The following is a 21522-nucleotide window of genomic DNA, read 5'->3' as shown; positions in this document are numbered from 1 at the left end:
TGCAGTGATATGTGTACAGTTTGTGTACGTTCTTTTAATCTACAGTAACTCAGACATTATTTTTCATACTTTCACCGAGTGATAGGCTACCTCACATTTGTTCCTTTGATAAGAGCTTACACTGAGCAGTTTCTGTACGTAGCACATGGTGTAGCTGCAACTGCATTGCTTCACGGGAACTTGTTCGCATTGTCATTCCTGTAGTGTTTAAAGAAATAGAAATAGATACTACTTATTACTTCCCCCATATCCCTGAATGAGGCAAATCCAGTGCAAATCTTAAAGCACAAATATAAATATTACAAATACAGCTTTATTTTTTAGTGGAAAATGTGCCTTGAGAGAGAAATATTCTCAAATACTTGGAAAATAATTGAATTTCATCTTGGGGAGGTGATGTCATACATGGAATTGAAATGTAAATTGCAGTTGGGAGAGGATGAACCTAAAAAGATGGACAAGAGAATATGGGTTTTATTGTACCAGAGAAGTAAGGGTCTACCACTCACTTTGCATAATATCAGCTGTCGTGTAAAGGAGAACAATTACGACTTCCGTAGAAAGGACTTGTAGACTATGTTTTCAAAAAATACCAGCAACAGGCATCTAAATATACGGACAGAAGTGGAAATACAAATAAGGGTCAGTGAAGGCCTTTCTGACCAATGTGCCCAGACTTGCTCAGTCTAAATAAAGCCTAATGAAGCAGAAGATGCTTGCAGCGTGCATGAAGCTCTTCGTATCGCTATGTGACAAAAGCCTTGGACTTCTGTCTGAATCCAAGATGCAATAAATCCATTTTCAGGCTGACATGAAAATATTGGAAGGACACTCCTCTTGGTTGCCACTGGCCTGGTCTGCGTTATCTGTAAAAGACTGTATCCCTTTCTTCATTCAGTAAATTCCTGTGGCCAATGAATGTGTGTATTTCACCTCCACATGTTATATACAGACATATATATATCAGCTATATTTGGTTTATGATCACAGTTTTCAGAATGTTATAGATTATTTTTTCAGTTGTGTAATTGATGCTATGAGCAGGACATTTATATTTCTCAGAGCTGTTGTTGTAGACTGTTTGCAAACTCAGGCCTCCCTTTACAAATTTTCATTAGCCTTCTCTTTTTATGTTGTTTTTTCGTTTGTTTTTAGACCAGTACTGTCAGGGAGACTTTAAATATATGCATTTTAAAAGTAGACTAGGATTCTGGACTGTTTTCACTGGTAAAGAATTATTCTCTAGTTTAAACTTCGTTCCTAGAATATATATAGATTATTTAGATTTTTTTATGATCATTATTATTATTGTCAGTACCCAGAAGACTTTGTATTTGTGAACTGACAATGCCTCTCTCAGTATGCATGTTCCTGTGTCACATGCTGCAGTAGGAGCTATGCAGCTATTTGTTCAGATCAGAGATGTTCCTGCCCCTTTATGTTTCTATCTATGAGGGTTTAATGAAGAAAAGAAAAGAGCTGGTGGCATTCACAGTTAAATGTCGTGGAACCTGGGGAAATAGCGGAAAACCTAAACAGTTATTGGACTTTGGCTTTGTAAGGCTTAGTAGCACACTATTAATTATTTGCAAATTAATCTTTTTATAGAAAATGTTGTTTATTTCACTATTTTCAGGTTTTTTGTTTAAAACATATTTTTCTTTGTATTTTAGCTAAGATTTATCCTGAAGAAATAACTCCACTTTTGCCAGCTGTCTCTGGAGAAAAAATTGCTGAAGACCAAACCTGCTATTTTCTTCAGTTACTGTTAAAATATATGGTAATTCAGGTGCGAAGGAGATATATTTTTAACTATTTACATTTGGAGGAATGTACCTGTGGTAGAAAATTTAATTTTACACTGTATCTGCACAGACTCTCCAAGGTCTGTCTTCTGCATTTCCTTATTCTTTTTAAAAAGAAAGTCATTCCAAAGATATTCCCTTATAGCACTTGCGTTGAAAATGACAATTCTTATCACAAATGTGAAAACTTTGACTATTATCCAGACTTAAATTAAATTTTACATTGTATCCGTAAAGCTCTCACAAACTAAACAGTTCTTAAAAATCTGTAGTTAGTGTGATTCAGCAACTGCCACTGCAAAGCTGATTACAAAGCTCAAGTTTAGTTTTATTTTTACATAACAGATGTATACAGTAAATATTTCACAAGTAGTTAACAGAATCATGGTTCTGTTAGGCGTCAGTGCTTTCCATATTACAAAAGGTATCATGCCTGTTTCTGTTAAGTGTTTCATCAGGTGCAGCTCTTCAAATATCTGTTGCTGTGTAGACGTCAGAAGACCAGAGAGTTGCATACAAATAATTTATTCTACGTGAGACTTGAGAGAAGGCCATCCTATCTTTAAAAAAAATTATAGATATGTGTAAAAAGAAATGGCATGAAATGCTTTGCCGTCTGCGACATTTCTACATTTGTTTTCCGCAGTTCCTCATTCCATACTGTAGTCAAAATCTTCTAGTCCAGCTTTCAGTTAACTGTTCAAGTTGCAGTGTCTGTCTGTGTACGAACACCAGTGTTTGGAGTTTTTGTTTGTCTTGGGTTTTTTCCTCCTTTCCCCTGTGTTAAACAGTGAATTGTACAACTCTATTGCTGTTGTTACTTTAACCTGGAGTTTATCTTACTTGAAAATGTACAGTTAGATTGGTCACTTCATCCTGGCTTCTTTCTAAGAGTCCTGAAAATTGAAATAGGTTTTGGGGGCGGGGGGGTAAAGATGATGTTTAATAGCCAGTTACGAATTGCCAGCCATCACTTGAATTCTTCATGCTCTAATGCTGTGTCCTAGCCTGTCAGAACAGGAGCATGGCAGCAAAATTGGACAGTGAAGCTGGGAAAGATCTGGCCTATCATAGCTTAGACGTCTCAGATTCAAAGATTTGGGAAGGTGATGAGTTGTTATGGTAGTTTGAATGCATGAAGAACCTGGAAGATGAGACACTTTAAATAGGAAAGAAAAGGAAAAATGACAACAAAATTTACAATGAGTGCTAGAATTTACAGGAGTGTGCTTTTATGTAATGTGGAAGATTTTAAACCAACGAAAAAAAATCCCAAAGCATCACGTCCAGGGTGGTCCCAGCTATCTAGAAGTGAGACTTGAACGGTATTTAAACACCTAAATAAAGAAATGAAGTGCTTGACACCCTTACTGCTGCTGCTATTCATCACTACCCTTTAGCACTTGGGACTGCCAGTAGTTTTCTAATTGCTTGAAGTTCTGGCTTTGCATAATAATAAGAGATATCTCCGTCTGCTAAGTACTGAACAAACTGATGCTTATTTCACTCTGAAATTCCGTTGTGATGTACAACTGGTGTTATTTCTCTGTGTTCTTAATCTGGCAAGTCTAAGTATCAACAGGATGTAGCCCTGCACAAAATGCAGTAGCAGCTAGTGCTGACATTCAAAAATGGTTCTACATAGTTATTCACACAGCCAGGATTTTCATTGGGGCCTTCAAAGAGAGGATGGGATTAAACTGGAATCCTCAATGAGAAGACTACTAGGTAATTGCTTACAGAGACCATTACTACTTGATATTCCTGCAGCCAGGTTTCAAAGTTCTGTCTACTGAGCATCGTTTTGCTTTTATTTATCCATGTTCTTAATCAGATACCTCATAAGCCACTGTTCCAATAATCACCTCTTAAGTTGGAAGGAGTAACTATGCTCCAGAGAGATGAACAAGATAGTTCTTGTGTCAGGTTGAGAACCCAGGAAGGTTTTTTTTTTTTTTAAATTGCCCTTTAAAGCCATCTTTTTCTGTTAGATAGGCAAGGTGCAGTGTATTTGCTAGTTGTCTTGAATGTCTACTGAAAAATAGTAAGGAAAGGATGGAAAAGACAGCATAAATGACTATTTTATGTGCTTGTGCTTGCATTTAGAAAGTTGATATGGAGTACAGATACAGTTTGTTCTCTTTTAACACATAGATGAGAAGACTTATAAAAAAAGCTCTAGAAAAAAATGAGAAAGAGAGGACTTTTGAGATTTAAGTAACATGTAAATAAAAAATTTTAATTAAAAATAGATGAGATGTATCTGTACAGAAAAGAAGACAATCTCTAGATTTAAAGAGTAAAAGCTAAGCAACATTTTAAGTAAAGTGAAAAATGTATAGACAGTGAGCATTTAAGGACTCAGTATATTAAAAAAAAAAGATAATGAATACTTGGAATTACATATTTTGTATTAAAATGCAGTGAAAAATGTAGGGCCAAAGTGATGCTTAGAAGGTTTTTTTGTCATAACTGCTTATTGTATTTTGCATTCTGTATAAATGCTTATATTTTAAACCGTGGCTGTTTAACATTATCAGCATCCTACTCATCACCATTTCTTTTATATATTCAAATTCTCAATGTAAACAGTTAATTTTTTATTGAATTATCTTTCACATTCAGTAAAACAGCATTTTGTCATCAACATGGAATGATTCTCAGTATAACACATTAACTTTAAGCTTTTGTTTGTTTATTTGTTTTTCGACTCCACGGCAAAGGCGGCAAGCTTGGAGTGGAAGAATAAGGAGAACCAAGACACTGGTTTTAAGTTTCTCTTTACCTTGTTTAGAAAGTACTATCTTCCTCACTTGTTTCCGTCTTTTACAAAGCTAACCAACCTGTACAAACCTGTTCTTGGTAAGTAGTGAATTTTATCTTTGAAGTAAAAGAGAAATAGTGGTGACTATTTTCAGTAGCATCTCTCTTAGCTAGTGGCATATAACTACAGTACTGTTGAATGAGGATTTTTTTTTTTCCTTTCTTCTCATGTTTTGAATTTTTCTAGCCCAACTGCAGTTTTTCTGTAATACTTCATGAAGCTACTACTGTTCATCGCTGTGTATGGGCTGTCCTGGTCCTCCTTGCCCATGAATGTTTCCTCTGGCATAGCGTTTTTATTGAGTGAGCAAGGAATGTGATACTGTGATATGTAGTGAAGACGGAATATGCTAACAGGTTTTTTTGAAGAATTAGTAAAATGCCCAATTGTGAGGGAGTAGTTAATAGTGTTATTTTATTTCTTCTTTTTGTGAAGGGAGGAAAGGAAAAGTGAGCATCATTGAGGAAAAGAAAGGAAATAGGTATGTGGATGTGAAGGAAAGTGTAAACGAGGATTATATTGTTAGGAGCATCTAGGAAGTACAGCTGTAGGATTGAAGACAGGAATGTTCATATTTTTGTCTTGGACTCTTTCCCCCGTGTTCTATTCGAGTATGTATTAGGGTCAAGGAGCTGGTGCTTGAATAGGAGCAGTGTTGTTAATAGTCACCTGATGCATTGCAGCCTCTTCTGCATCTCCCTCTGCTCTCTTCTCTGACTTGAGTCCTGTCCTTTGCAGTTCAATGTTCAGTTTCTAAAATCATCTCAGTACCTCTTCAGCTTTGGTGCTCACAACTAGAGAGAGTGCAGTCCTTCCCTGTTTTTCAGCAGCGTGACTTTCTTCCTGATTCTAAGCATCTGGATTAAGTATGACCCAACCTCTCTCGCTTATGCAGTCTTCCACTTCATCCCATGTATTTTTGTTCTTTTACTTCAACGTGTGCACTGCTCTTTGCGCCTGGCTAACACCCCTTTCCAATGTGCTAAGTACCCTTTCTTGTATTCTTTGCGCTTCTGACTGTTCCTGAGCCATACTGTCTTTCTTACTGTACCTTATTAATAAAACAGTGTGAAATTTAACGAATTAATTTACATCGTAGTAGGAGTACTTTGTTTCAAATTTTAGCCTTCTCTTTGCAGCCCTTCTTGTTTGTTTGTTTACCTTTCTTTTGCCTGATACGTTCCCTTCAGGAAAGGCCAGTGTTTTTATATTTGTGCTTTTCTTTAGCAGTACCACAATTATGATACTATGTAAGCGTTAATAGAAGCAGTCATTCGTTGCATCTTTTCTTATGGAAAAAATGTTATTGGCCCCATGTTCAATGTTTGGTTTAACCAGCGTCTGAAAACAATTACAATTTTTTAAGATCAGATTTTCTTTATATTTTCTCTTTTATCTCACCAGATATTCCTGATATAAGACCAAGACCTGTATACATTACTGCAACGCGAAACAATGAAAATGTCTATAGCACAAAAATTCCATATATGGCAGCTCGAGTTGTTTTTATTAAGTGGCTTGTTACCTTCTTCCTTGAAAAGAAATACTTAACTGCAGTTCAGCATACAAAAAATGGAGGAGAAATGCTCCCTAAAATTATTCAGGTGTGCTTTAAAGTTTACCTCTATTTCTTTATATACATCTGCAAACCTTGCAAAGGATCCCGATGTCCTGACAACTGAAGCAAAAAAGGAATGCTGCCCCTTTCCGAAGGCTGTGTCCGCTGCCTTCCCGTGGACGGAACGTTTTAGCCAGACAGGGTTCAAGGTGAAAAGTTGCAAAATGCATGCAGCACCAGAATAATACCTGACCAAGATTCATCATGAATCTATATGTGTAATAATATGATTCATTCTTTTCCCAATAAACAAAGGGACTTGGATATTTCTTTCCGTTTTGTCTGTTCCTTCCTTGACCCCTGAACCTTCCCTTTCTTACCTATTTTTCTGATGTGGCAAAGTTTCTGCCTTACTTAGTCTTCAAGGAAGGAGGATTCCTCTTTTGACTAAACAAGTTTGCGAGGGTGATTGTTTCATGGTTCAAATTCCTGTAGTAGTTGTCTGGTCCAGTTCTGTCACAACTCGTGACAATTCGGTCAGCTATTCTGGGGGAGGGGGAAAGGAAATATATGAAGTATATAAATATGAGGTCAAATTTCATTTTGGATCAAGTACTAGACGGAAAGTTACGTTTAGTCACTGGTCCTGTTGTATTGTGTAAAAATAAATGCTAGTATCATAAATTCTGAATAAATATTCCAGATTTTTGGTGTGGTTTACGTACAGTATTTTAGTAATTTAATTAGGCATGCATTTTCCTCTGTGTAGACTGTTGGTGTTGTAAACCAAGATAAAAACCCAGAGTTGGAAACCAGCATGCCTTATGCAAGTGAGCAAGAGAGAAACCATTCTAATAGTAGCACCTTGTCTGACAGAAGACTCAGTAACTCCAGCCTTTGCAGCATCGAAGAACAGCATCGAACAGTGTATGAGATGGTGCAGAGAATCCTCTTATCCACTCGAGGCTATGTGAACTTTGTTAACGAAGTCTTTCGCCAGGTAAGGAATAATGTGAAACGTATATATGTATAGTTGTTATTATGTATGTTTTTTTTAAAGGAAAAGGTATGGTTATGAGGAAGAGTATTGTAAAGCCTGTTCAGGCAGATAATTGTTCAGACTTGATGGTAGTGACATCTGCACTGTTTTGCTTTGGAGTTTTTCCCGGGTCTTTTTAGTTTCCCAGACAGAGGTAAACAGCATTAAGTATTTGTTTGTTTTAGCATAAAGCATAAATTTGAATTAGTAAGATTCTTGTTTCTGTGATCGAAGTCAACATTTCACATCTATTCAGACATTATCTATTGCTTCTACTGGCACTGTTGATTAATTTGACATCTTTTCAAGTGCCTGGGAGCAAAATACACGTGGACATACTGGAGATTCCCAAAATGTTATTTTTTGGTCTGGTACCAAGGCAGGAATTGTCTCAAGTAGCAGCTCCCAGGTCACATAAACGTATAGAAGAGACCGGTCAATAGCTACGTGAGCGCACATGCTTTAGTTTGGAGTAACTTGTGTGCCACAATTTAGTTGTGTGCCACTAGTGCTTTTTGGTGTCATGGATATTACTTTGACAGGAAAGAATAGCTTTATGTCTCTTAAGGAACGTTGTATTATGCTGCCCTCTTTTGGTGCTTTTTCAGAGCATGTACAATTTTACTCTCTTTCAGGTAACAAAGGCTAACGTGATGTAATACTTTTCTGTTAGTTTATTATGGTCAGTGTCCAGTAACTGAAACAGATAATGGTATTTTCGTCCTTTTTGTGTTTCTGTCAGCCCTAGAGGAGTTTCACTAGTCTCTCTGAATTCCTCTACTTCTTTTTTTCCTCCTTGCCCTACTTTGCAGCCTTCTTGAAAGCGTCTTTTGTAGTGCCTGTTCACCCAGCTGACGAGCTGTTGTTTCTCTCATGTTCTAGCAGATACCTTGACTTTTTTCATTTTCGGCAGTCTTAATAACTTGACAGTGGTTGTGAAGACATTTTCAGAAATTTCACATACACCAGTTGCTGTGTAGCATGCACGGACTTGCTTTTGCCAACCCTTCAACCTCTGTATACTATCGGTTGAAAATCACGTTTAGCTGTTGAGTGTTGTATTTCATGCTGGCTAGAGGAAAGGAAATATGCTGAAAGAGTTTCCCCTGACCTGAGCAAAATATCCTTGTATTGTTCCTGCAGTTAAATTGGCTATAGAAAATTATGCTGTGAATGAATACTCTGAAATGAAATGCTGTTGTTATTCATAGAGAGCAAGTGCTTCATAGTGCTTGGAAGGATCTATATTTAATGGGAAAAATATAAAAACACTGAAAAACACTAAAATATAAAATAACGAGTACTGATATCAAAATAGGCCACTGTTGAGCAAAAGCATTTTATTGCTTTTAATCTGAACAAGTACAGTATGGAACTTATTTGGGATCAGTAATTTTGGAATTGTGGAATACCGTAGTGGCCTAGGTGTATGCATAGGTTGTTGATTAACTGTAACTTGCTCTACTATAGGTGTAAAAGTAACCATTAAATTTCCTTATTCGTTCTTGGCTATGTTGTTTAGTATGTGTGTGAGTACACACATATATATACGCACACACATGCACATCTGTGTCCTGTGTATATTAATTTTTTGTTAACTTTGAATTTAGGCTTTTTTGTTGCCTTCTTCTGATATATCTGCAACACGGAAAGTGGTTAAGGTATATCGAAAATGGATATTGCAAGAAAAACCTGTGTTCATGGAGGAGCCAGACAAGAAGGAAAATGGTCAGGATGATGTTACCAACTTGGAGGATTCATCAGTGCAAACAGATAGTAAACAAGTATTGTATCAGTGTTACTGTTATTCAGTTTGCATGCGGTATATTATTTATCTTTTAAACCAGCTGTGAGTGGGTAACAATTTAAAAAAGGGTTGGAAAAGCAAGGTTAACAAGTCCTCTTCTGTATTTAAAGTCCAGAAATACAAAAAGTACTTAGTGTTCAGCACCCCTTCCTGAGAGCAAGGAAGGATTTTGGATATATATTTTGAAAAAGATATTTTCTTAATTATTCCCTATCTATGTAAATACAAAAGCAAGAATTTAGTATGTTCTGCAATGTTAAATTTATGCTGTCTGTTGTCTTAGTATGCGTAGGGCTATTTCTTTTTGTTAGTAGTATTCAAGAATTTGGGAATATTTACAAAATCATATATATGGATCAAAACTTTGGGTCTAGACACTTAAACTTTGGGAAACTAAAATGTAGATATGAATTTTGTGGCATCATATTTTTCATATCTTATGAAGAACCATCTGTAAATGTTGACTTTGACACTGACATGAAACTATTTGAAGGGAAGCTCTATTGAGAAAGAAGATTGAGTTATAAAACTGTAGTGAAAATTACAGGGTTTTGACTGGATTATTTTCATAGAGGATTTACAATTTTGCCAGGCTTTAAAAATTCAAATATTAGAACAGTGAATGATTTTATGAAATGTAATGTAAGATATTTTAAAGAAAGGTTTTAAAGACCCTTAAATTTTTTATGAACTTTTAAACTTCATGTATCGACTGTTTGTTCAGAGATCTATAAGTAGTAGACATGAATTCCTTGCATGAAATGGACATGACAGTTCTTCCCCTTTTACTTTGTAACTAACCGAATCATGTTTTTGAAAGCTTGCCTCTGACCATTCCGGCCATAAACGGTCATCCAGCTGGGGAAGAACGTACTCGTTCACTAGTGCTGTTAACAGAGGATGTATATTAGAAGATGAAGACAAAGATGTTAAAGCCGGTGCTCAAGCTGCGTTACAGGTGTGGTACATAAAATACGATTCTATTACAATTTTCCATGGAGCAAAGATAGCAATTTATTCTAGTGTTCTTGACAGCCCTAGTTAACATCAAATACTAGTTTTATTCATATCAGTTTCCATGTACTTAAAGCTTTCCGAAATGTTAATTTAACTGTTGAGTGTTTCTGGAAAACATACAACAAACTCCCAAAGATAGTGTGGCTTTTCATAGGGCTTAAGAAAATTACCTATTAAATAATATGGATCATCTTTCCTCTGGTATCTACTTCTATTCAAATTGAAAGAGATATATTAGTTCAAATTTGAATCCTGTAATAGAATTTAAAACCAGTAAGTGCTTGAAGCTGGCAGAAATTGGCTCTAAAATAATTAGCAAAGCTATGAGATTGAGTAACTATAAAAACTCTTCTTGGATGGTAACTGTGCGCTTAATTTTTTAGATGATGCATATGCAAATATATTAAAGTATTAAATGTATTACAGTCAGAGAAGAAGTGATTGTCGTAGGCCTTGACTAACTTTCTAAACAACAATCTCCTTTTGTAAAATCACATTTTATCTTTAACTGGTCATGCTCCAGACAAATGCGCACGTGTCCTCTGCTTTCTTTCTCTTTTGGGCACCTCTCGTGCATGCTCTCCACCATGCAAAATGCAAGCTGGCACCCTACATTTCTAAAGCAGACACTCTTAGCATGTAGTAACTTATTCTACAGGGGTTACTTAGCAATCAGTGAACTCTCCTTCCAAGTGCAGGTACCCACACACCTGGAGAAATTGGAAGGAAAACTGAGAAACAACTGTGGTTCTTGGATTTTATGCTGAGCTCCAGATTAGAGCAATTTGGGAGTGTTCTAGGTTGACTCGCAACTGCACTGTGTTCTGGGTATATTGAGCTCAGCATGTGATAGCCCTCTTCTGCTTTTCAGTAAAAGATGCCCTATATCAGGAATGGAAATAAGGACAGCAGCTGTTTGTAGTTCACCTGCAAGTGACACTGTACCTGTAGGAAATTTTAGTAGAGAACTTGCACAGCAATGCTAACTATGATATCACTGTCTTGTCTTATCTTTCTATCTTAGAAAAAATGTTGAAACTTCAGCTGAAAGCTAAGCTATAAATGCTGTTAAAACAAGAAGATTCCTGATACTGTGTATCTGAAAACCACTCCAACACCTTGTTTGCTGTGATTTTTTTTTTTTTTTGTCCGTATGCAGCTTTTTATTTGTCACTTCTAGGGTTAGAAAGGTTGGCTGTTTCTGATGCTCAAAATCTTGAAAGTTGTCTGTGCAACCTTATTTTGGGCTGTTTGTGCATACACATTACGATAGAAACTTTGATTATATGAGTGTATGCTATTTTTTCCTGTGTGCCCTTGCTGCACTGAGTGCACAGGATGCCTTGCTGTAGAGATAAGTTAAAATTCACTGTGAAGACCGTTGCAGTATTTGCTTTGTTGGGTGAAAAATTGGAGCGTTGGTCAGGAGTGAGATAGAGGCCGCAAGAAGAAAAACTTCTCTGGACAACCACTTGCACGGCTGCATTATCCTCCTAATTAAAAACTTTCCCTATTGTCCAAACTGAACCTCCCAAGCTGCAATTTGTGGCCATTGCTCCTTTTCTTGGCATCAGATAACATAATAGAATTTGGCTCTCTAATCTTTGTAACTGCCTTTTAAGTAGTTGTAGGCAGCTATTAGATGTCTCTTAGCCTTCTTTTCACCAGCCTTAAGACCAGATCCCTGAGCCTTCCTTCACGGACCATGTGCTTTAAGTCCCCAACCTTCTCTGTGTCTTTCCACTGGCCCTTCTGCGGTTTGTCTTCGTCCCTCATGAACTTGGGAGCCTAAATTGTTTTCAGTATGACTTTGCCAGTGCTGAACAGAAGGGAATAACAACATCCCTTGAGATGTTTTTTGTCCTCCAGGCTTAGTTCTATGTCCACATCTAACTATATATACGCTGTTAGTTTCCTTTCTGCTTATCCCACAGATCTGGGTCTTGTGCCCCTTGACTCATTCCTCTTAATTCAAATGACAGGACTTAGAGCAGGCTATAGCAGGTCCATCATGGTGATACATATTGTGGATGGTGCTTAGATTTTAATAGGTAATTTTGTGGTTTTATTATTGAGTGTATGCACATGATTGGGGTTGTGAGTTTTTTTTTATTGGGCTTTTTTTGTTTTGCTTTTTTGGGGAGGGGTTGGGAGGGTTTTGAGGGGGGTTCTTTTCTTTATTTTTGGGGTTTTTTTTTTTTTTAGATTTTTGTTAAATCTGGGTGGATTTTCATAGGAAGGCAAGAATAAAGCACACCGGTTCCCAACAGATTGAAAATTTAGACTTTAAAATCTTGGCAAGATAGGTTATTTCACAGAAAAGTTCATCAGAACTTCTTTTCATAATTTTAGAGTATTTAAACAAAATTAATTTTATTAGTATTAAATTGTTGTGTTTTTCATATTCAGTTTCTACTCTACTCCGTTGAGAAACACTGTGCTTGCCAACGCATAAGAAAACTTGCATCATTGCTGATTATTCAGGGAAAATTAACAATGGAAGTTCTTGTATTATTATGGTTATTACATTGCTTTTAGTGAAATAGCCATTCCATTTGGCAGACACAGACAGAAGTTTTTATGCAGAATGTTGTATAGTCGGTCATAAGAAGATCCAAACAGCTATAAGTTTTCACATCAGTTGATCTGAATCTCTCCTTATTCAATCTGCCTGTTTTCTACTTCAGGTATTTGGAATTAATGGGAACTATGCATTTGTTTTTGCTGAACATAATTTGTCGGAAATATTAGTGATTGCTCAAGCATATAACACCAGGAAACGAGTAGCTGGAGGGATGATACCCTTACCTGGCAGAATGGGAGTTACCTAAAAGATCCAGAATGTGTAATGCATGTCTTTGTATATCTGTAATGCCACCTTACTTTTCATTGGAATGATGTAGAATGCAAGGATATTAAAACGATAGATAAATCATGCGGCTTTCTGTAAGGAAATTAAAGGTGTGGCAAGGGGAGGAGTATTTTATTTTAAGATGTGACTTTTTTTTTTTTGGTGACACTACCTAAACTGAATTCAAATGCCTTTTTAAAGGTATTCTTGACAAACTCTGCAAATGTTTTCTTATTGGAACCATGCGTTGAAGTCCCTGCACTTCTGAAGGAGCAAGTTGATGCTTGCAAAGCAGTTTTGAGTATTTTTAGGCACATGATAATGGAACTATCAATGAATAAAAAGACTTGGTAAGTTTAACATATTTACATCATTTAAGAGAAATATATTAACTTTTAAACCTTATGGGAGAATTACTGGACCGGGAAAAGACTGATTTGTTCTGTTATAGGTCAAGATCCAGTGTTCTTACTCAGGGGAACGCATGAGATTTTTGTTTTGCATATATACTGAAATGCACTGCAGTTAACTCTAAAATTTCAGTTCTTGTTCAGGCTTATGTTGTTTGTTTGTTTAATTTCTTAATTAATTGTCTGTTCAAACTTTGAAGTACGTATTGTCCCTAAATTGAAACTTAAATTAAACTAGAAGTTGTTTATTCAGAACTACAGAAGTCTGGCCTAGGGTCATTTCTTTGTGCATGTTTTCCACATCAGAAATACCACAAAACTAGTTTTTCAGTAACTTCAGCTGAACAATTAGGAAACAGAGAAGCTTGCAAGTGTCCTCCAAAATTTGGTATAGACTTTGTCACAGCGAATTCATAACCCTTCCTTGGGTGTAATCCCTTCAGCTTTGGAAGTTAGGTAAAATGGGAAAGGGAGAGTGAAAGAACAGTCTTTGGCTTATTTGGTGGATTTTGCCCAATTGTACTCTTTCTGTCTTCAAAACCATCGAGCTTTTCATAGAAGCATAAGATGGTTAGTTTTGATTTAACTTATTTAGTTTTAATTTAAAAGTTTTTAAATCTTGACTTGAAATATATAATTTGTGGAACGCATAAGTGGAGGGTGTTGGGGTTTTTTAGTACTGTGCTTTGCCAAAGGTGGTAGTGCATTTGCATGTCAGTGGCTTGATTAAAAACAATAGCGTTCCAATTCCAATGATGGGTGGCAGGTAGTTCCCACAGGATTTGAATATTCCGCCTCTCAGTTTTATACATCAGCCAGATCTTAAATACTGTAGCTGTAATACGGCCTGAATGCTATCTTTATTGGTTCTTCTCCTTTTCCAAAAATAATCAGCAGTGTTTACATACTAGTATAGAGAGAATGCTAATATTGTATGGTTAAGTACTAACAAAATAAAATTCCAAAGCTACAAAAACTGTGTTACTTTTAATAAAGCCTGGCTCTGATGTTTTGAATCTGAGACGTTCCAACAAGCGTCCAACAATTTATATTTCTTACTGCAAATAGTACCTAAAAATATCTGCCTTCTGAAAGGAAAGTAGAACTTGGCTACTTACTGTAATTCAAATTTTAAATATTATAGTCTTTCTTATGTAATAAACACACTTTGGGTTTAGTTATATTCTTCATGGCTTGTGCCCGAATTGATTCATAAGACTGTCGATTCTGCCGTGTCTTCATCTTACTACTGTTTGGTTTTGAGGTTCCAGGGGCTATTTTCATTCCTGACTTTGCCTTCTCAAAAATTAGTTTTTATGTCCACAAGCAACTAATGTTGTTTTGCAAATGATCTGTAAAGTCTGTTGAAGCATGATCACATTCTCAATATGTAAGCTCATTGGAGAATTAAGAGGTTTTTTTGGTACCTGAAAGCTACAAGTACAATTAATAAAACATGAACAAAAAGTACATCTTTGTTTTGGAATCAGGGAACAGATGTTACAGATACTCCTCAGAATCACGGAGGCTGTGATGCAGAAGCCAAAGGAAAATCAAATAAAGGATACGTTTGCTCAAAGCATGTCAGGATTACTTTTCCGAGTGAGTATTTTTTTTGTGAAGCTGGTTTTCCATAATGTAAAGTGATTTATCCAGAAGTTTTGATTATCTGTAGTTTTAGTTTAGTAGTGCACAGTATTATGAAAGGTATTTGTAAAATAGAAGTAGTATTTCGTATTTAGTAATACAATTTTTGGTATGTCATTATTAATTATTTTTAAAATGTTAATAACAGAGGAACACAGGTTCCAGGAGAAACAAGCAGTTGATTTGATCTATTCTTTAGGACTGTATTTACAAATCATGGTAGAACAGGCAGCCATGCAGTCTCTTCTTTAGATATATTCAGCAAGTATTGCTAAAGTATAAGCTTTATAAAACTCTTTTCCTAGAAGTCAGTTCAGCTAGCAAGTCACAACTGAGTCATGTTGAATGAGAGAAAAACATTTGTACATCATTTTATATGTTACATGCTTAGCTGCATTACCTAGGCCTGAATGCCAAAGGGCTAGCTCGGTCTTTATAATCGTTCTGAAGATGTAGGGGCAGCTCTCTATACTCTTCTTTTTTATTATAGTGATATTCTTTTACACAAAGTATTATTTCAGTATTATAATATGAATGACGGTGTACATTTTTCAGTGACTTCTGGAAGGAACCTGCCAGAGTCCCATTTGGCAGAATCGATTCTCTAGTGTGATTTTTCTCTTGCCTTTGAAACATAGCAGGATTTATGACTGAGGTAGTCATGGTGATTAACAAAGCTCTCACATTCTCCCCCACTCCATGCTCTCCTAGGACCTTTCAGCTTACCAGTGAACATGTAGACCAGCTAAAAGTATCTTTCTGAATTTTTTAGTATTTCCATAGTAATTTTCACAAATATTTGCTCAACAAGTTATGAGAGAGTTTTTTATGAAAAATATCCATGCATTATTTCTCCACTCCCGCTCTTCCCAGTTTTAATATGAAGACAAGATCAACACCAAAGAGCAGGCGTAATAGCAGCACTACCTTATTTAAGTCTAATGCTTTATTCCAAGATATAGACAGGGTATTCTCGGAGACTGTGCAGCTCCAGGAGTCCCCACCCCCCACAGCAGTGGATTTGCCGGAGGGCTCAGTACCGTGTGAAACGGTACATCATAACACTGTTGAAGAAGGCTGGAAACTGGTCACTTCTCGTCGCAGGAGAAAGGCTCTTGCTCCTCCTCAAGACTTGCCTGTGAGGAACAAGTTTAGTGCCCTCCAGGCTGAGGAGGAGCTGGGCATGGCTCCAAGGGAAGCTGCTGGCCTGACAGACCCTGTGCCATGCAGGAACACCTGGAAGAAGCTACGAGTCATTGTTGTGGGTGACTCCCTGCTGCAGGGGACAGAGGCACCTATCTGCCAACCTGACCTCTTGTCTAGAGAGGTTTGCTGCCTGCCAGGTGCTCGAATAAGAGATGTCATGGAAAGACTGCCAAGGCTTGTCCATGCATCAGACTATTACCCTCTGCTGCTCTTCCATGTGGGCACTAATGACACCAAGGGCAAACTGGATACCATCCAACAGGAGTTCAGAGCTCTGGGGATGACGGTCAAGGGTCTGGGAGCCCAGGTCAGTTTCTCCTCAATCCTGCCAGTGAGGGGGAAGGACGGGAGGAGGAGTAGACGAGTTTTCCAAGTTAACAACTGGCTGTGCCGCTGGTGCTGCCACCAGGGTTTTGGTTTCTATGACCACGGAACCCTATTTGAAAATTGATAGCTGATGGAGAGAGATGGGATCCACCTCTCCAAGCAGTGCACGCGTGTCTTTGCTAACAGGTTGACCACCCTGGTAAGGAGGGCTTTAAACTAGGAAAGATGGGGGAAGGGGAATGGTATGGTGACACAGTAGTCAGTAAAACACCGCTCAAGTCAGGATGCCGCCAATGGGTGTGTGCAGCCAGGGGACTCAGCACAGGACATGGCTGTGGAGGATCCTCTTGCACCTCTCCTGAGAACCTTACATACTTGACTGGCTCTCTGAAATGCCTGTACACCAATGCATGCAGCATGGAGAATAAGCAGGAAGAATGAGAGATCTGTGTGCGGTCACAGGACCGTAATCTCGTTGCAGTTTACAGAGACAAGAGGGGGTAGCTCACATGACTGGATTGCCATCATGGACGGCTCTGTGCTCTTTAGGAAAGACAGGCCAGGAAGGCGAGGTGGTGGAGTTGCTCTTTATGTGAGGGAGCAAGTAGAATGTGTGGAGCTCTGCCTCGGGGTGGATGAAGAGCAAGCTGAGAGCCTATGGGTAAGGATTAAAGGGCAGGCTAGTATGGGTGACACGGTGGTGGGGGTTTACTACAGGCAGTGGCCTGTGGCGGTCCTGATGAAGAGGAAGTCGATGAGGCCTTCTACAGAGAGCTGGAAGTAGCCTCAGGATCACAGGCCCTGGTTCTCCTGGGGGACTTTAACCACCCCGATATCTGCTGGGAAGAGAGCACGGCTAGGCACAAACAGTCCAGGAGGTTCCTGCAGAGCGTTGAGGATAACTTCTTGACCCAGGTGGTGGAGAAGCCAACGAGGAGAGGTGTGCTGCTGGACCACGTATTAACAAACAAAGAAGGTCCGATTAGAGACGTGAAGGTGGGGGGCAGCCTTGGCTGCAGTGACCGTGAGATGGTGGAGTTCAGGCTCCTGTGAGGAGGGAGCAGGGCAATAAGTAGGATCGCAGCCCTGGACTTGAGGAGAGCCAACTTTGGCCTCTTCAGGGACCTACTTGGGGGAATGCCATGGGGCAGGGCCCTAGAGGGAAGGGGGGTCCAGGAGAGCTGGTTAATATTCAAGCGTCACTTCCTCCAGGCTCAAGACGGGTGCATCCCTCTGAGTAAGAAGTGCAGCAAAGAAGACCTGCATGGCTGAGCAAGGAACTCCTGGCAACACTCCAACAGAAGGAGGAAGCATACAGAATGTGGAGAAGGGGACAGGCCACTTGGGAGGACTATTAGGGACGTTGTCCGAGTATGGAGGGATGCGACAAGGAAGGCTCAGGCCCCTTTGGAATGAAATCTGGCAAGGGATGTCGAGGACAACAAGAAGGGCTTCTTCAAATACATCAGTAGCAAAAGGAAGACAAGGGAAAATGTGGGCCTGCTGCCGAATGGGGCGGGTGCCGTGGTGAGAAAGGATACAGAGAAGGCAGAGTTGCTGGATGCCGCCTTTGCTTCAGTCTTATATGGCTAAGGCCAGCCCTCAGGAATTCCAGCCTGGAGAAAGGAAGACTCTCTCTTAGTTGAGGTGGATGGGGTTAGGGATCATTTGTGCAAACTTGACATCCACAACTCCATGGGCCCTGATGGGATGCAGCCACGAGTGCTGAGGGAGCTGGCGGATGTTATTGCTAGGCCACTCTGCATCATCTTGGAAAGGTCCTGTAGACCAGGAGAGGTGCCTGAGGCCTGGAAGAAAGCCAGTGTCACCTTAGTCTTCCAACAGGGGCAAGCAGGAGGAGCCAGGGAACTCCAGGCCTGTCAGCCTCACCTGCATGCCTGGAAAGGTGATGGAGCAGCTCATGCTGGAGGTGATCTCTAAGCATGTGGAGGACAAGAAGGTGATCGTGAGTAGTCAGCATGGATTCACCAAAGGGAAAGGATGCTTGAGCAATCTGATGGAATAGCACTCCCTGATGGACTGACTGGCTGTGTAGAGGAGGGGAGAGCAGTGGATGTTGTCTCCCTGGATTTCAGCAAGGCTTTGGGCACTGCCTCCCATCACATCCTCCTAGGGAAGCTCAGCAAGTGTGGGTTGGATGAGTGGACAGTGAGGTGGATTGGAGAACTGGCTCCAGAGGTCAGGGTTGTGGTGAGTGGCGCAGAGTCTAGTTGGAGGCCTGTGTGCAGTGGTGAGGAGGCAAAAAAAGCGTTGCTCTTTTGGGGAATGTTTTTTTTCCTCCATTTTCCTCTTCACAAGAGCCTAGGAAGATTAGTCTCTTAATACAGTTATTGAACCTAGAGTGAATGCCTCCATTTCTGTCAGTAACTTTCTTTCTGCAAAGCACAGATGGAAAAAAATATAGAATAAAGGGTACGTATAACAAGGAACGAAATTTAAGACAAGGCATATTTAAGATGCCAAACTTAATGACTCTGTAAAATCACGAGAGTAAGAAAAAAGGCCTCAGATCACAGAGGTGAAACTGAATTTTCAATATTTTTTTTCTTCCTTTCTATCAGAATAGTATTGCTCTAAAGCGTAATTAAATTTTTATTAATTAACTCGGAATTTTACTTGTCTTTGTTTCAGAACTGAGCATTTACTGTGTCTGAGAAACTAATATAGATAAGAATTGGCTACCTAAATTTGAGTTAGGGTGATTTTGTTGCATATTATTTATTTTATATATATATAAAAATATATATGTTATAAATCCAAACTATGATCAGAGTTGACCTCAGTGTTAGATACAGTAGATCATGTAAATATTTTTGCATATCATTTGTTTCTGAGTCTTTGAAGACATAAATTCCTTTATTCAAATAGAAAAATTGATTTCATTTGCAGAATCGGCTTTATTGCAAAGAAGTCTGAATTGCGTACATTTGATACCTGGGCGTAGCATGGTATTTCCTATGCTTTCCTTATTGCAATCCCTGAACTAACAGTGGAGAGATTGCTCAGCAGGCATAGCCAGCTGCATGTAGCTGGCACCAGTGAGTGGACACACCTTTTGGCTATGAGTGATACAAATATTACTTGACTTTTTTCTTCCCTTCTCTCTCCAAGAATTCCTGTATACCCACAACTTCTCCGTACCTCAGTAATAGATTTTTGTGGGTGCAGAGAGTGATCAAGGAGCAACATCTTTCTCGTGTTCGAGGAGGCAAGAATCTTTGCTGTGACTTTACATTGAAGAGGAAACAATTTTGTACACTTATGCACATATAATCAGCGCTAATATGCGGGGAGCTAGGTGAATTGTTGAACGCCTCTGGAGGAAAAAACATTTTTGTCTAGTCCTTGAGTGAAAGTCATGAAAATCTATAGTTGGGTCTTGTATATTGTTAAGTAAGTGGTGTTGCTCTGGAGCTGGAACTTGGAGTATGCACTGCCAGTTTAATGTATTGCCAGCTAATAAGAATTACTACCTTTTAACACCACTGAAACTGTGACTTAAATTTTATTGCTTTTCCTTATCTTGTAATGCATGATAATCTCAACTTTTTTTCTCCTGGAAACGGAAAAGAAAGAAAAAAGGGAAAGAAAAAAGGGCTTTGGCAATTGAATGCTATAAGCTCTCCTTGGTTTTTGTTATCTAGTCAAATTACAGGTTGGTGTACTGAATTCATCTCAATAGGAACGTATATGCTATCATTTGTTTCTTTTCTCTCAGACTCTTATTGTAGCTTGGATCAGAGCAAATCTCAGCGTTTACATTTCCCGCGAGCTCTGGGATGAATTGCTCAGTGTTTTGTCTTCCCTTACTGACTGGGAGGAGCTGATAAACGAATGGGCCAATATTATGGATTCTCTAACAGCAGTGTTAGCAAGAACAGTGTATGGAGTTGAAATGACGAACTTACCCTTGGATAAGCTGAGTGAACAAAAAGAAAAAAAGCAGAGGGGAAAAGGTTAGTCTGTGTGTTTCAGTTCTTTTAATATCAAATAAGTTAAATATTTTTAAAAAATTAAAAATTAATTTCATTTAATCTAAAATTAAATGCCACACAATCTATTATGCGAATCTGTTTAAACAAAGGTGAAGTGCTTCGGATTTTTGTGTTCCTATCCTTCATTGTGAGAGGAAAGGGAATAAAAGTCAATAAAAGGTAACTATTCAGCGGTTTTTAATAGGAGCTCAAAATCAGTCTTTCCTGTGTAGCAGGATTGAAACATGTTGTTTCCTGTGCTGTGATCTTGCATGGTCATCAATGTCAAAAATTATTTCAAAGTACTTTTAACTTATTTATATAGTATTTTAACTATATTTTTGTGCCATCTCGCAGTTGATACACCTAGCTGAAGTAGTGATTGTTTCTTAATAATTGTAAGAACTCATCTGTGTAGACTAAATGATTAACATTTTTCGTTTCCCTTTGCTTATAAATCGGTTCTTACTGTAGAAAAATATGTGCCAAAACACCCAATACTAGAGAATTTTTTCTTTATATCAAAGGTGGAATTTTAGAGCCTCAAAAGACAGCTGTAGTGGGAAGATCTTTTTCATTAAGCTGGAAAAGTCACCCTGAAGTTGTGGAGCCAATGAGATTCAGAAGTGCTACCACCTCTGGAGCACCAGGAGTTGAGAAAGCAAGAAATATGGTTCGTCAAAGAGCAACAGGTTAGACCCAAGCATAAATATTTATCTCCTCAAACTTCCCACAGCACTCAAGTTCTAAATCTGCCTTTGGGTTGTGAGCGCTTCTGAAAATGGTGAAGCTTAATTAAAATGTCTGAACAGAGACTTCACATACGTATGTCTGGATGTCTTGACCCCTACCAGTATGAATAAAGAATCAAAATATTCTGGAGAAATGCTAAGGGCCTTCTTTTAAATGCATTAGAAATTCATTGCAAGATAATCATGTGCAAGTTATATTTTTTGTAAGGAAATTGAAGTACATTCCTATTTTTCATCAGTCCGTTACAAAGGATTTTTTTTAACATCATGCAGATTACATATTG

At 38.4% G+C, this 21522-nt stretch overlaps 1 protein-coding gene across 5 annotated transcripts in view; it reads left to right on the top strand.

Moving 5' to 3' along the window:
* RALGAPA2 (Ral GTPase activating protein catalytic subunit alpha 2) overlaps positions 1–21522 on the top strand; it is a 197857-nt gene that overhangs the window by 40238 nt on the left and 136097 nt on the right. For all 5 annotated transcript variants that reach the window (XM_068940778.1, XM_068940776.1, XM_068940781.1 and 2 more), the window contains 10 exons: positions 1674–1789; positions 4529–4667; positions 6034–6233; positions 6957–7187; positions 8837–9010; positions 9854–9991; positions 13103–13251; positions 14802–14913; positions 20231–20468; positions 21014–21178. In XM_068940778.1, coding sequence (XP_068796879.1) covers positions 1674–1789; positions 4529–4667; positions 6034–6233; positions 6957–7187; positions 8837–9010; positions 9854–9991; positions 13103–13251; positions 14802–14913; positions 20231–20468; positions 21014–21178 — 1662 coding nt within the window. The remainder of the gene's footprint in view (positions 1–1673; positions 1790–4528; positions 4668–6033; positions 6234–6956; positions 7188–8836; positions 9011–9853; positions 9992–13102; positions 13252–14801; positions 14914–20230; positions 20469–21013; positions 21179–21522) is intronic.

Source organism: Struthio camelus, chromosome 3 (genome assembly GCF_040807025.1).
Source record: "Struthio camelus isolate bStrCam1 chromosome 3, bStrCam1.hap1, whole genome shotgun sequence".
Classification (NCBI taxonomy): domain Eukaryota; kingdom Metazoa; phylum Chordata; class Aves; order Struthioniformes; family Struthionidae; genus Struthio; species Struthio camelus.
The sequence above is the reverse complement of the archived record's forward strand: the minus strand, read 5'-3'. Positions and strand labels throughout refer to the sequence as shown.